Raw genomic sequence first — 13,194 nt, forward strand, 5'->3', positions numbered from 1 at the left:
GCCCCAAACCCCTACTAACCATTTAATGAAGAAGCACAAAAAAAGTTGAGGGAACTGTCATTGGAATATGAAATGGTATTTAGTTCTTACCCGTCTTTACCCCTCACGCCTTACAAACTCCATGTCCTGGATTTCCTCGTCTCCCCTTCCCAGTGCCTCCTAAAAGGGTTTCTCTTTTCCAGTTCATTTGTGCAAGGACAGAATATAGCAAAGTTGTTGGGAGAGGGGAGGGATAAAAGAATAAATATTCATCCTGAAAAATGTCTACTGGTGACTGTGTAGTAAGCAATTTGCTCCCCCACACCATTTACCCATTTACTCCTGAATCCAGGGACTAGGAGGAGGTAGGAAAACTACTGCAGGTAAAGAAATTGATTGGACTGATGGAGTGAGGAGAAAGGTGCTGGGTGGGGGGAAGGGGAGCTAGAATGACAGTGTTATTATCCTCCAGTCAGAATGCCCATGCTCACTGTTAGCGGATATCTCCACAGCGCCCCCCGCTAAGGTACGCTTTATGCTGTTTCTCTAGTGGGAAGTATGCTTTGTGCTAAGCTCTGAAATTCTTGAAGACTGGGCAATCGTGCTTTCCCCCTCTTTCTGTCTCTAGCCTTTAGCACAGTACTTGGGACTCTCTCCTTGAAGAAGAGGTTATGGGCACCCGTGGTCTAGTTCAGCTCACAGACTAGAACAAAGTGACAGTAATTAACCCCATGTCCTCAGCATCCTTCCAACGGTACTCCACCACCTGAGCTGGCTGTTCATAGCCCACTGAGTCAAGCTGCTAACAGCAGCCGCAGATGTCCCCGACCGAGTACCAGCAGCCATCTCTCAACTGCCAGGCATTTTCATTGGTTGTCTTTACCCATCCAACAAGAACTCTCCATTTTGCAGACCAGAAAACTGACCCTCAGAAAACTTGTACCCTGCCCAGAGCCTTGAAACTAAAGTCAGAATTTGAACCCAGAGCAGTCTGAGTCCAAAACTGGGCTCATTTTTGCCACTTGTGGCCTGGTTCTGATGCCTGAAGACCCTACAGGCTCAGTGCCTGGCTCTTAATAGCCCAGGGTCCCCAGTCTTTCTTTTCCGCTCTTCCTCACCTGTCATTCTGCCATCTTCTAGCTCCCTTGGGTGCCACAGGTAATTGGCATGTTGGGATATACATGACATTCTTACTTGTCTTTTTCTTCATTATGTGGGAACGACAAGGGTGAAAAAGGGAAATTGCTAGTAAAATTCATGTAAGAATGGATGGAGACTTATAAAGTGTCATTTTAACCTAGACTTTCAGTATTTGTCACAATGGTCTGCTGACCAGGCTGAGTTTAGGAAAGTGACAGCTGCCCGGTGGAAAGTCTGGAGATCTAGATTCCCTCCCCGGTCACCCCAGGAGACTCCGGGGAGGACTTGGAGGTAGCGCCCTGGAGTACTCCTCCCCACTCTGTGGGTATATGTGCCCCCAGGATGAGACTGGGTAACTACGGGCCAGATCTAGGGAAACCATGACTGGTTGGTGTCGACTAAGGCAGAATCGCTTTCCTAGAGGTGGTTTAACCGGGAGAGATTCCCCATCTTGCTCACATGGAATTTGGGAGTAATGTCAGAGCAGAACAGGAAAGGAAGGTTCTGTTTCATCCAGAGGATTTACCTTTTCTCCCTCCTACCTGGTCTTTCTAAATGTCTCATTGGGGAAGCCTCATAACCAGGATCTACCAGCAATTGTCTCCATTTTCTCCCCCTTCTTCCCTCTCATCCCAGTGAAGCTCTAGGTCAGGGGTTGGGAAGCTATGGCTCTCGAGCCAGATGTGGCTCTTTTGATGGCTGCATCTGGCTCGCAGATAAATCTTTAAAAAAAATGTTAAAAATATAAAACATTCTCATGTATTACAATCCATTCGCTTCCTACTGCTCATGTTCATGGTTGCAGGAGCCAATCACAGCTGTCCTTGGGACACCACCAAATTTTTATTGGATAATGCATAACATAACACAGGTCGTTGTATGGCTTTCACGGAATTACATTTTAAAATATGGCGTTCATGGCTCTCTCAGCCAAAAAGGTTCCCGACCCCTGCTCTAGGTGTTGACTCCTGGAAATGACAGCTAAGAAAGCAGATCAAGAAGCCAGCAAGAGGCACACTTCAAAGTGATGTTTAACCCCTCATTTACTTGGTTCATGAGGCTGTCCCTCTCTTTCCAAAAATCATTCATGTCTTGTTTTCACAACTCTCCTGTTACTAAACCTGACCTTAGAAACTTCAGAAGAAAGCAGCAAACAAAATGAAATGAGTTGAAGATATACCTTGGGCAAGAATGCGAGGGAGCCTGGTCAGGAGGTGTGGGTGATGAGATCTATTTCTAAAGTCGGGGCTTGATTAGTGTTGGAGGAGAGGTTTAAGGAAGGAAGGAAGGGGAGGCTACAGGAAACCTCGATGGACCAAAAGAGGAACCTGGTCACTTGTTCGGTTTCCCCTCCATCTGACCCAGCTTGCATCACAAATTAGTTTCATTCTTAGTTTGGTTCTTTGATTGGGGCCAGCTGTCCCTTATTCCTCTGTGCTGGGACCCCCCTCACCAAATGACCAGGCCAATCCCAATCCCCCCAGAATTGTTATCTCTGAATCGGTGTTGGGAAGGGTTATGGGAGTGAGAAGCCAGTGCCTGGCAGGGAAGAACTTAATTTCCCAAATCCTCTCAAGCCTGGGATAAATTTCACTTTTGTGTGCATGGACAGAGATAGAGCTGTACAGAACCCCTGGAGCTAGAGCTGGGCAGCTAAAATTTCACCCTCAGATTGAAAACCTGGAACAGGACATAAGAGAACCCCTCCCCACAACCCCTCCTCCATGTCCTCAGAAGCAGCAGTCTATTCTCCATGACGTCTCAGGGGTGGCTTGTGTTGCCCTTTCTCTCTCTTAATGCAGTTTCTTAATCCTGCTGTAGGGGTTACCTCCTCCTCAACCTGCATTAGGGATCACCCTGAGAGTGGGGATGGGGAAGAAAAGGAGGGTTGCAAGAGGGCTGGGCACCAGCAAGAGCAATGCATTTGATTGTGTGGTTGTTGTTTTTCTTTTTCTGACTGAGGTAAATAAAAAAGCTTTGTCCTGCAGCACTTAGAGATAAAAGTCTGCACGCCCTCCTGCCCAGGTTCTAGACCCTGTCCCCTTCCTTCACATTAGGCTCTTCCGGTACTGACTGTGCTGAGTGGTCTGCCTGAGGTGGGAGTCGGGGGTCTGCAGGTCCATCTGTCTGTACAGATCCCTCAGCTCCCTGACTTCCTGCAGCACCCTCTTTGCCTGGCTCCAATTTGACGATGCCTCCCCCAGCAGCCGCTCTGTCTCCAGCAGCAACTGCTCTGACTCGGCATCAGGAGGAGATCGAGGGGGGTCCTTGGCCTTTCGCTTCCCATCTCCCAGTCCCTGAACCTCTGCCAGCAGCTCCTGAGTCTTCTCCAGTTTCCTTGCTACCAGGTCCTGGATCTGGGACAGATGCCCCGGGTGGGATGGGCTGAGGGTTGGGGGGTCCTCGGCCCGCAGCTGAAGGGTGCAGGCTGGGGCAGTGTCCCGTTGAGACAGGATCTCCTCCAAGGAGGCACAGCGACCTTTCTCTGTGGGTGTCAACTTCTTGGGTGCCTGCGGGGTGTAGGTGGCCCCCTTGTCTGGCTTTTCCCAAGGTCCGGGAAGGCCACTAGCCGGGTCTGAGGAGGGCTGGATGCAGTCTGAGTCTGCTCTCCGCCGGCTGCCCACGAGCTGGGCCACTGACTTGTCTAGGTCGATCCGAAAGCTCTCAGCACAAGAGGTTGGTTCCTCTGGGCAAGGGTCTTCCTCCTGGATCAGGTCCAAGGTCAGCATCCCATCTGAGGTAGAGGTCGAAGCCTGGAGAGGGAGTGGGCAGAAAGGGAGAGGTGAATAGTCATCAGTGGGCATTTCCTCATCCAGAAGACAAGAACACTGTGCTGGTTTCCTCTTCACTACATCTCCCCAGAGGAGGAGCTCTCCCTCCCGACGCAGGCTTCAACTCTATTTGCCATTTCTTATGCCTTTAATAGTGATTTGAACTTATTTCTTTATTTTTCTATGATTTAATTTCTCCTGCTGTTCCTCACATTCTCCACTTTACTAAGAGCTTCCTGAAAAGTGTAATTTTTCTGCGGTGTGGACTCTGAGTGTTGCACTGGGTTTGACCCTCACAGGATGCTCCATACAGCACCAGTGACTGTCCTTTCTGTCGGCATCCTCTGAACCACACACCTCAACCCCCTCTCCTGAACCCCTTGCCTTCTTTTTCTTTTTCCCCCTTCTTTTCCAAGTGAGAGAAGGGGAGATAACAGAGACAGACTCCTGCATGTGCCCTGACCAGGATCCACCCGGCAACCCCCATCTGGGGCCAATGATCTGCCCGTGTGGGGCCATGCTTGCAAATGAGCCATTTTCAGTGCCTGGGTAGAGGCTCCATGGAGCCATCCTCAGCCCTTAGGGCCAATGTGCTTGAACCAGTTGAGCTATGGCTGAGGGAGAAGAGAGAGAAGGGGGGGGAAGGGTGGAGCAGATGGTCGCATCTTGTGTGCCCTGACTGGGATTGAACCTGGGACATGTACATGCTGGGCCAATGCTCTAACACTGAGCCAACCAACCAGGCCCCCCTATCTTCTAATAAAACTTGTTCTATTTCCAGAATACTCTAATAAAAAAAAAGGGATAAAGGTATTCAGTCCCTCAGCTGTAAGGATCATATCTTGTTTCAGTCATTGCTCACAGCAGCCCCTCATGGTGGACATGATTACTGCCCCAGTTTACAAGTGGGGACACGCAGCTTCTGGGAATCAGAGAGTGAACTGCAAAGCTAGGTTCCCAGCCAAGTCTGTCTGATTCCTGAGCCTATGTTCTTTCACTGGACTGACTCTCTCCCTAGAGACAACTTAGATAAGAAACCACCACTTTGCATATTACGGGGTTCACTGTGACCCCTCCTCTGACTGCCTGTGGAACATAATGCTGTTAACTGTCAGGACAGCTGGCCACCGATGGCAGCGTATACAGCCTTTGCCACTCTCCCTGTGGGTATATCTCATTTCCCCCCAAAGGATGTTGATTACTGAGGGCAAGGGCTTTTGAACTTATAGTAGGTGCTGAATAAATATTTTTGAATTGGGGGAATCAGATGGGGGTGTGGCAGTGGGGTAGAGGGACTATCTAGCCTTTGACCTTGGTAACACAAATGCTTCTGGTAGGTTCTTTGAGATATAGTCCTGTTTGAGATAGACTGACATGGTATTAGCCCTTGAGCAATTTTTACTTTCTTACATTCTTACATACCACTGCCATTAGGTGTCCCCGAGTTGGGGGGCGGCGGGAGTGCTGGATTTTTGCCCTGTCTCGAGTGGGGTGGGCGAGATAGCTGTCCTCTTCAACAGTGACCTGTAGAGAAACACTGTGAGTTCATGGCTGCTCTTTGGAGACTCTGTCCTAACCCAGCATCCCCTGAGGCCTAAATGTGCCTTGACTTCAAGGCAAACCTTGCCATGAATGGCTTCTGAGCAAATCCAAGGGCAAGCAGTTTATTGGACATGAAGGGGCTCCTCAAGCTAGCCCAAGGCTGTCCCAGGCCTCACAGAATGGGAAAGAAGAGTTAGTAGAGGGTAGAAAGAGAAGGTCCTCAGAAAGGAGCCAGAGAGGAAACAAGTCAACAGGGTCACACCACAACCTGCCTCCTTAGTGAGTCACAGCAGCCCTCTCCCCACAGACCCCCTGACCTCATCCAAGATGCGGTTCTTGGCCCGGGTGATAGCAGAGTTGAGGGCACTGATCCATGATTCCTTCTCTTCTGGACTCACTGCCAGGAAGACCAAGTTGGGTGCCTGTGAGGGGAAGATTCTTGTTTCAGCCAGGGTTTTTACAGCTGGTTTCTCACCTTGACAGTGAAGAAGTAAGAAGTTATAATCTCATTCGCTTAGACCCAGCTCCTGGAAGGAGAGAGATTCTGTGGCCAGAGTCATCCATAATTTAAGAAAACTAGCCTCTAGTCCTGCAAAATGCCACAGCTAGGAGGTTGTTTTAGAAATGACCAAAGAAGAGCTAAGAACGGTAATGGCTGTTAATACGGCACTGGAAATAATTAGAGGAGTTTTGGTCAAGGACAGTACTAAAATAAAGATCTTTAGTTTGAAGAAATAGAATGTGACAGGAATGGCTTCCCTCAGCCAAGAGAAATTGGATTTAGAAATTCAACCAGCTATTAGGGTATGGGGACAAGTGATTTTTTCCTGAGATGTGCATGTGTGTGCACACGTGTGTGTAACATGCACACGCAGAGAGGGAGAGAGAGGGGAACAAGATGGGGGAGACGGAGAGAAAGAAAGAGAATGACCTTTGTTTGAAGGCTGGCTTGCCTGGAGGGAAGGAAATGGCCATAATCTGCTCAGGTTAAATTATAAAAGCTGGCAGGAGAGCAGTGATTCAGGGCCTCTGAGCTATGAGGGCTAGGGGTGAGAACCCGGAGGAAGGTGCTCTCCCCTGCCCCCCGCCAGCCTGCCTTGGTCAGTGTTCCATGGCCAAGGTGGCAGGAGAAACATACCATGTTCCCGGGCTGTTTGCAGTGGGCAAGGGTAAACTTGCTATGATTTTTCTTACTCCGGCTCTTAGATTTCCGGAGCTCTTCACACTTCTCATAGTCACTCAGGTCAAACACCTCCTGAATATTTTTCTCATCTTTCACCTAGGGGAGAGTTGGAGGTGAGGTGATGAGGATAAAAATTACTTAGGCCCTTCCCACAAATCGTTAGTTTAGACCAGTCTTGGTAACCAGAGGAAGCCTGAGGAGAGGGAGGGATGACAGGAAAGCAAAGGGCTATATCCTACCCAAGGCCCACAAAGGCCCAACAGTGGGGACAGTGCTGGGGCAGCTCTAAGTCCTGACTCATCAGGTGGGTTTCTGTTCAAATTCCTCATTGCCATTGTCCTCAGTCAAGCTACTGCTTCCAGAGCCCGATATGTGGCTCTTCACCATGACTCCCACTTTGTCCTTCCTTCAAAGGAAGGCTGACCCTGCCAATAGGTAAACCCTATCATCCTGAAGTAAGCAAGACCCGGATGGCCCTGGATTATCCAGAGGGAGGAGATGAAGGCAGGGCCCATGTCAGGGATGTCTGAAAGTCAAAAAGGGCTGCTTCTGGCCTCCCCTGTCTTATGTTTATGTTGTTCCGTTGTTGTTTTCTTATCTTATGTGGCTCTCTCCCCGAATATATACTGTTATAAAGAGAGTCATCTACCATCTTCATTTCAGTTGTTTTGCCATCATAAGACCAACAGCCCTGTGTTCAGGCTGTTCAGAGAAACTGAAAAATATACCTGTGGTTCCCACTCCTCCTCTCTCCCTCCGAGGTACCTGTGACAACCCAGACTAGCTCTTTCTGACTTGAAACGCCATTTCCACTAGCCACTTCTCTAGGAAAAGATGCACTTACATTCGCCCTGGAAGAATAGATTTCAGACTTGGAAAAAAGTATTCTGCCACCTCTTTTCATGATTCTGGTTTGAGAACCCAAGTCCCCTTACTGCCAGGAAGTTCTTCCTTGTGTCTAAACTTAGCTCTTTCTGCTGGCAGTATCTGTCTTGCATACTGGTTCTACCCTTAGTAGGTTTATCCAGCACTTGACTCTTAATTCTCTTGCTGAATGTTTGACCAGAGGCCACGATTTTATCTATACCCTCCAACTCCAACCAGCATCTTCTGAGTGCCAAAAAGCAAAGTCCATCAGCATTTCTTCCATGGTCCTTTTAATACCTCTCAGAGTTTTCTCTCTCCTGTCCCCTAAGGTGTTCCCCACAGCCCCGGAACTCAGACGCTGTGGCTTATGGATTGTTTGGGCTTGCGAGAGGAGAGGAGACAGTCACTGGCCCAGAAGAAGCAACCTGTGATTAGAAAACCCGTTTACCCTCTGCTGCTTCAGTTCAGGGTTGGAAGACCCTGGCATATAGCTGGTTCCATTTTTCTGGGAAGAGAGACCAGCACTTGCGTTGTTAAAACTGAACAGATAAAAGTAGCTGCATGTCTTCCTTGAAAGGCATCTATTGTTGCTAAATGGAATCATTTACAAGGGTCTCCACTCGTCAAGCTCTGAAATAGGAACTATATGTGTGGAGGTGACTTAATCTATTCTCCTGGTTCTCAACAGCCTTGCAGTAGGGAACTACTTCTCTCTTCTATCTCTCAGCCCATTTCTGGTCTTGTTTCTGTCCATCCTTCTGACTTGCTGCTGGACCCAGGGGGCTGACAGAGATGATGAGAGCCAATTAAACTGACCCATTCAGGTGAGTGACTGCTCATATACCTGCTCTGCTTCTGCACAGCTTGGATCCTTCCGGGAGGCTCTCCCTTTTACAGGGCTCCTCAGCTTTGGGCTGGGAAGGGACCAGAAGCCTTGAAGGGTTATGGGTAGAAGAGGACAAGAAGCTGGCAGGGAGCATCCAAGAACAATTCCCAGAAACATGGGCAGGGATGCAGGATGATGCATCACTCCTCTTCTCCCCCTCCTTCTTCACACTTGAGACTATCAGCAGAGGCCAGAAATCTTGGAGAGGAAAGTGCTGGGTGTGGGTAGGTAGCCAAGGGACCGAGAGTTACTTGTTTTGTTTCTCTTAGGAGAGGGAAAGGGAAGGAAGTGAAGGGAAGGGAAGAGAGGAAGGAAGGGTAGGGAGGGGGTATTCTGGTTTGGACATAGCTGATAAGGAGCTCTGGGGGGCAGGACACATGGATAGAAGTTAGCCCTTGGTCGGGCAGGGTAGGAGGTGTCTGAGGCAAGCAGGTATGTTCCAGTCCCTGGGCAGATGGACAGCTCCAAGACCCTTGTTCTCGACTGCGTTGTTTCTCCCTCGTAACTCCCAGAGTCTCACTGATAATTACCCATCTTCCGAACTTGACCCTTCCTTCCCCGATTCTTTGTCCTCAGCCCAGAGAAAGGGATTTTTCTCATGCTTGCCAGGAAGGTTGCTCTGAACCCTACTTCCTCTGCCATGAGGCTTTCCTATGGTCTAGTTTCTGCTCTTATGCACCAAATCATAAGGTGCATAAGAGCAGAAACTCTTTTTACTAAAAATTAGGAAAAAAATTATTAACAACAAATGTAGAATAATTTCTTTGATGGAGAAAGTTGTGGCAGACCCTACTTTAGGAGGGGAAGTAACAAAAAAGACTTGTAAATTCAGGGCAGGAGGGTAGGAATTTTCTTACATTAATATTTAAATTATAAATATCACACTTTGCATTTCTTTTTGAAAATCTTGAATCTACTGGCTCGGGAGCTTTTGGGAAGTGAATAGAATAAAGCCTGGAGTTCTCTGTCAGTTTCCCTTTAACTCAAGCACACTGTAGCATAGAACGAGCTCTGAATGAAAATGCTGTCAATAGGCTTGTTCCTTCTTTTCCTATGGCCTTCTCAGCAGGGGGCAGCTGGCCCCATGACCAGTTGGATGCTCCTGACTCACAGGACACCACATATCCTAGGCTGAGGTCATTCCATCCTTTCTCCTATCTTACTACCCCTTTCCCCTCAAACAAGGGTCAATCATACTCTTTTGCCCCCAGACTTTGTTCTTTGGACAAATACAAACATGACAAATGTCTTGTTCCTTCTACTCTTTCACTGTTCTCCAGTGTCCCTTATGACTTGTAGGAAGCTCTTCCTGACTTCTCACTAGTTTCCTGCCATTATGAAGTGCAGGGAGACAGAAGGTACACTTTGACACTCCTGGTTTTAGGATTGGGGCTGGGTGGAGGTGACCCTTAAAAATAAATGCTGTCAGTGTTTTCTCACCTCACTCTATCACCAGGTTCTCAGCTTATTGTAAACAGCGGAGTTTAGACTCCCTGAAGTGGGATCTGCTTGGCCCTGGCACTAAATTCTTCCTTAGCTGTCTCAGTAGATGTTCTGTTCAGATGAGTACTTTCTCTAGGACCGTGGGTGGGTATGTTTCAATACCATAAAAGGATTTATTTACCTAAATTTAGTTGAGTGCAGAAAGCAGAAGAGGTTAGAACTCAGGGAGGACTTCCTAGTGGGCCCCTGGTGAGGGAACACCGAATCAGGGGAGGAAGGGCCACCCTACCAGTGGAACTACAGGACAATGTCCCAGGCTATGCTGACACAGTTACAGAGGCAGGACTGAAGTGACTTCTAATCTATGGAAGGGCAATTTTAGTCTCTCAATATTAGTTCATGTTATTGATCTCGAGAATTAGAGATAAGAACTTGACCCTTCCGAGAAAAGTCTGGATTCAATGGTCTCGGCTCAGGTTCTGACCCAGTGTGTACTGTGGTTTTCATTTTAACTGTAGGGCTGAAACCATAGACACATATAGGGGTTCATAACTCTGTTTTTCTCCCTTCTGATACAAATGGGGAGCAGGAAGGGGATGAAGAATATGCTCCTTGCTGCTGTTTCTTCCCTCCCCCCCCCCCTCCCCGCCCCGTACAATTGGGGTTGAGGAGGAAACAGGTATGGTTCATTGGCTTCAACAGAAATAACTGTCTGCCACTCAAATATACTCTGAGGTCATATAAGACTGACCCTGGGCTGTACTTGTATTTTGTGAATCCTGGCGGCTGTGCTGCTCTGACCTGTGTATGTTCCTGCTAGAGACAGGAAAGGGGTGGGGCTGGCTGGCCTAGGGTGGGGGCCAGGAAAGGGTGGAGAATAAGCGGCTGTTCAGAATGTTTCAGCAGCAATAGCAAAGAAAAAAAAATTCCACTTCAGCTAGAGGCCAGGATAGGGTAGGGGGCAGCAGGGTGCACTTAGAACTTTTGGGTCATCTTGGGATATCATTGTAGTCATAAAGATATTTATTTGCAAAAAAAAAAAAAAAATCATTAAATAAGATGCACACTCAACTTCTAATTCTAATTCAGGTCTTCTCAGTAAAGGGTGACCTTTTCCAGCACACATGATTGTGGTAGAGACCAATGAGATCGAGACCAGAGAACTTGCTTTTGGAACAAAATGGGAGGCGGGTGTGCGAGATAGGAGGGAGACTAGAGACAGATAAGCCCTCTGACAAAGTAAGGAATATGAGAAAATGGGGAGAGTGGAGGCCAAGAGCACCTACTTCCTTCTCAGAGATGTAGAGCTGGTCCCCTTTCAGCACCACATAGCGGTTTTTCCAGATCTCCCTGAAAATCCCTTTCCCGCAGAATTTCCGGACCCAGCCGACCTTCTCGGGCAGTGCAGACTGAAGATTTCCATCCTGAGGCCCCTGCCCCGGGCGCAAAAGAAGAACCGGCAGTTAGCTGATCACAGCTTTTCCCTTCTCACCACTCGGAGCCTCGCGACCCTCCTCCGTCGCCCTCCTCCCTTCTTTTCCGGGACTGCCCTGCCGAAGGCTGGAGTCCCGGAGCCCAACGCCCGCTCCCCACTTCCTAGGAGGTTCTCACTCGGAGGGACTCCCCCGCAACCCCCTCCAATGCTTCTCCCAAATAAACAACTGCAGCTGCGGGAGGAAGGGGCCTGAGCCACGATGGCCTTCGGATTGCCACCGGCCCCGCCCCCTCCCCAGCCTGTCCTCGCAGCGCCAGATTAACGGCGTTTTATTTTATTTCTCATTGTCTCCTCGCCACCGCAGAGCGCGCCGCGCACACTGCAGCCGGTCGCCAAGGGGACGGGAGGCTGGGGATCCGGCGGAAACTACCTCGAGTGACTCCCCTAACCAAGTAAACAAACAAAAGCCCCCAGCCTCCCAGTGCCTCTGCGCGGGGCCGGGCGCACGGCGGCAGGGCGCAGGGCCCGGGGACTGGGACGGAAACGGAGACGGAGACGGGCGGGGACTCACGCTGAGCGCGCTGTCGCTCGCAGCCCCGACGGGCCCGGGTCCCTGGAGCACAAAGTCGGCCGCGGGCTTGGGGCCGGCGGCCGCACTTACCCTCTTGGTGGAATTGTTTTTCTTCATCATCCCGGGGGGTGCAGGCGCGGGGGCCGCGGCCAAGGGCTCCTTCCCGGGGAGGGTGGCGGAGATGCCCCCGGAGCCGCTACCGCTCCGCCCTCCCTCCCCCTGGCGGACTCGCCTCCTTTGCAGCTCCGGTTACACTAAGGGCCGGCCTCCTGGGCGCTCGCACATACCCGCGCACGCCCGCTCCCCGCCCCTCGGCGCCCTCCATCCCGGGGCCGCTCGGCCCCGCTGCTCCCCTGGCCCCGCACGCTGTGGGCGGCCCGGCCCGCGCCCCGCGGTTCCATCCAGCGGCCGCTGATGTTGCGAGTTCAGAATAAAGGGCGAATTGCGGAGCCCGCTAGTGCGCTCCTCCGCCCTCCTTTGTTTCTGACTCACTGAGGGTGAGGAAGACAGACCCAAACCCAATCAGAGACCCAGACTCAGACTGCCTGCGGAGCGAGAGGTGGGGTCGGGGAAGATAGACCCACGGGACCTGGCGTGGGAGACGGCGGAGGTGGATGGAGTGGATGAGAGACCACGCTTAGGCTGGGAGGGCGCTCTGGGAATCCACACTTCCCAGGTGGTAGAGAGAGTGACCTAGGCAGGTCAGATGATGGGGAAAAGTTTAATGTTTCGGCGGGTGTCCGTGTATAGGGGCACGCGGTGGGAGAGAGTTAATAGTAGTACACACGTCTTCCAGTTTACAAAGCTTCAGGCCTTACTTGAGCCCGTTATTCGGGAGAATAACCCTAAGTAGGATGTCATCTCCACTGCACAGAGAGAAAAGTGAGATGGGATGGCGATTTGCAGACACACGCTTGGCAGGAATAGAATTCTGTTTCCAAAGCATGGTCCTTTATACCAGTGACTTTAACTATACCTGGGTCTGTCTCCCTGCTGCACCGACGTGGGAAAATCTTATCCAGTCCACTGCATCGAGTCCTTTGCAGGGAAGGGCTCACTGCCCACAGGATGCCCTGTATGGACCCTTCCTTTGTCAGATCCGCCTCAGAGCCTACAGACCAACATCTTAGCAACTTCATTGTAGACCTCAGTTCCTCCACATATTAACTAGTGAGGGATGAACTGCCAGTTCCATCAACAAGGAAAGTCAGGGCAATATATAAGGTATGACCTGTGAAAGTCCTTTAAAAAAATATAAGTATTGTCCTCTAGGGCTAATTATTAAATATAATAAATATCCAACACATTGCTTGGCATATGGTAGGCCATAATAACCACAAAATGAATAAAAATCTCTGGCACAGAGGAGAAGGGTGG

At 50.0% G+C, this 13,194-nt stretch overlaps 1 protein-coding gene across 2 annotated transcripts; it reads right to left on the reverse strand.

Moving 5' to 3' along the window:
- Positions 1-1,943: 1,943 nt before the first annotated feature.
- PLEKHO1 (pleckstrin homology domain containing O1) lies at positions 1,944-12,168 on the reverse strand. 2 transcript variants are annotated; one of them, XM_066268064.1, is made up of 6 exons: positions 11,818-12,168; positions 11,098-11,244; positions 6,571-6,711; positions 5,750-5,854; positions 5,313-5,414; positions 1,944-3,872 (listed from the first exon to the last, which is right to left on the reverse strand). In XM_066268064.1, exons 1-6 carry the CDS (start codon positions 11,935-11,937, stop codon positions 3,168-3,170), a joined length of 1,320 nt encoding a protein of 439 aa, XP_066124161.1. In that variant the 5' UTR covers positions 11,938-12,168; the 3' UTR covers positions 1,944-3,167. The 2 variants fall into 2 exon arrangements, with proteins under 2 accessions (XP_066124161.1, XP_066124162.1); XM_066268065.1 differs by having other exon boundaries at positions 11,908-12,157.
- Between the last annotated feature and the right edge of the window lie 1,026 nt (positions 12,169-13,194).

The sequence above is a fragment of the Saccopteryx bilineata genome, chromosome 3, assembly GCF_036850765.1.
Source record: "Saccopteryx bilineata isolate mSacBil1 chromosome 3, mSacBil1_pri_phased_curated, whole genome shotgun sequence".
Classification (NCBI taxonomy): Eukaryota; Metazoa; Chordata; class Mammalia; order Chiroptera; family Emballonuridae; genus Saccopteryx; species Saccopteryx bilineata.

Excerpts from the sequence above, each read along its gene's own strand:
- PLEKHO1 (XM_066268064.1), bottom strand. The coding sequence starts at position 11,937 with ATGATGAAGAAAAACAATTCCACCAAGAGGGTAAGTGCGGCCGCCGGC. Across the intron at positions 6,712-11,097 it reads TCTACATCTCTGAGAAGGAA|GTGAAAGATGAGAAAAATAT; the intron begins GTAGGTGCTCTT and ends ACTCTCCCCTAG. Across the intron at positions 5,855-6,570 it reads GCAAACAGCCCGGGAACATG|GCACCCAACTTGGTCTTCCT; the intron begins GTATGTTTCTCC and ends TTCCCCTCACAG.